This window comes from Eimeria acervulina, genomic scaffold, assembly GCF_000499425.1.
Source record: "Eimeria acervulina Houghton genomic scaffold, Eah_scaff1943, whole genome shotgun sequence".
In the NCBI taxonomy this organism is placed as follows: Eukaryota; Apicomplexa; class Conoidasida; order Eucoccidiorida; family Eimeriidae; genus Eimeria; species Eimeria acervulina.
Window position 1 is genome coordinate 480 of NW_013548798.1, and position 1,939 is coordinate 2,418.

At 46.0% G+C, this 1,939-nt stretch overlaps 1 protein-coding gene across 1 annotated transcript; it reads right to left on the reverse strand.

The window, feature by feature from the left end:
* Positions 1–1,222: 1,222 nt before the first annotated feature.
* On the reverse strand, positions 1,223–1,600 carry EAH_00064140 (small nuclear ribonucleoprotein, putative; the record flags this gene model as incomplete). The annotated part of the gene is made up of 1 exon (XM_013393008.1): positions 1,223–1,600. The coding sequence occupies one exon, from the start codon at positions 1,598–1,600 to the stop codon at positions 1,223–1,225; it is 378 nt and encodes a 125-aa protein (XP_013248462.1).
* Positions 1,601–1,939: the final 339 nt, after the last annotated feature.

Consider the following 1,939-nt stretch of genomic DNA (forward strand, 5'->3'; position numbering starts at 1 on the left):
AGCTAATGTATATATATTTATCTCTTCTTTATTTAAAAATAGACAGACAGCTTATCTCTCTCTTTTAATTAAATTAAAACAGCATATCTCTTCTTCTGTTACTTAAAAAGAGACAGCTCGTTTGTCTCTCTTTCTTTTATTCAAAAGGAGACAGATTTTGTCTCTCTTTCTCTTTTATTTATTATTAGAGACAGTTTGTTTGTCTCTTTTACTTGAAGAGACAGCTTCTCTCTCTCTCTGTCTCTCTCTCTCATTTTCTTGCACTTAAAGGCAGACAGCTCGTCTCTTTTTTTTATTTAAAAGGAGACAGACAGTTTGTTTGTCTTTCATTTCAAAGAGACAAACAAACAAAAACTTCTGTCTCCTTTGCAGCCTGAGAAGGCCCTACGAGATTCTACCTTTTGCTTTAGGGTTTGCAGCAGCAGCCGCAGCAGCAAAAGCAGTAGCAGCAGTAGAAGCAGCAGCAGTAGCGGCACTACAAGCAGCAGCAAGAGCAGTAAACACCGCAGCAGCAGCAGCAGCAGCAGCACTACAAGCAGCAGCGGCAGTAACAGCAGTACGAGCACCAGCAGCAGTAGCAGCAGTGCAAGCAGCAGCAGTAAACACCGCAGCAGCAGTACAAGCAGCAGCATTATCAGCAGCAGCACTACAATCATCAGCACAAGCAGCAGCAGTAAACACCACAGCAGCAGTACAAGCAGCAGCAGCAGCAGCAACAGCATCTGTAGCGTTTAAATGAATAAACAATAAATTTGGTTTTAATATGCAGCAAAAATCAACAAGGGGCCCCTCTCTTCCCAGCCAATACCGAGACAAAGGAAGAAAATAAGGTTGCTGCTGCTGCTGCTGCAGCAGATGAAGCAGCGTACTGCATGAACCAACGGCTGCAACAATAAGACCTGCAGCAGCGGCAGCTCCATGTATGCTGCTGCTGCTGCTGCTGCTGCTGCTCCTGCTGCTGCTGCTGTTGCTGCTGCGATCTCCAGCCTTCGTCTTCGCGTCCCTCTACACCGCAGCAGCGGCGATCCATACGATTACACCCCAACATTCTGCGGTGTATGTGCATAAACAGCACTAGAACCTGCACTATAAACCGCCACTGCGCAGAAGCTGCTGCTGCTGCTGCGGCAACCGCAGTAGATGCTGCTGCAGCAGCAGGTGCTGCAGCCGCAGCTCCACCTCCAGCACCAGAAGCAGCAGCAGCAGGTGCTGTATGCTGCTTTTATCTACCGCGGAAGCCTCCACCTCTGGGGCCCCCACGGGCCCCTCTGGGGGCCCCTCTGCCTCCTCTGCCTCTGCCTCTTGCAAGCGGGCGTAGACCCGTTTCCCTCGGAGGTCTTTGAATAGGTGTATCATCAATAAGAAGAGTATCAAGAGGAAGAGAGTCTGGAAGGATAAAGTAGCGGATGTTGCTGCCTCTGATAGTTAAATGATCCATAGAAACAGGGTTCGAATGCTTGACTGTTAGTTTTACATTCTTTAAATGCGTATTCATTGCTACATCAACACCTACTATAGTTCCGTGCACAACCGTGCCATTCTTTAGCTCCAGAACCAGCGTCTCATTTGCAAGACGCATAAGAAATCGAACTAACTTCATCTTGAAGGTAGAAGGAAGAAAATCGCTGAAGAAACCAGAAATTCAACTTTGAATTGAATGCAGAAACGCCTGGGGGAAACCAAGAGGAAAGCGGGGGTATTAATGGTTTTCCTTCAAGAAATTTAGAAAATAAATCAATTTATATGGATATTCTCCACAGAAAACCCAATTAAAACACACAAAAACCATCAAACAAACACCAACATACACGATGCAGAGGGGAGCCTTAGGAAACTCTCCACTCAAGAAAAACAAGCAAGCACTAAATTGAGACCGAAGAGGCCCCTCCCGCCTTTAAAGGCCAACTTCAATCAACAATAAATAACTTATTTTATCATA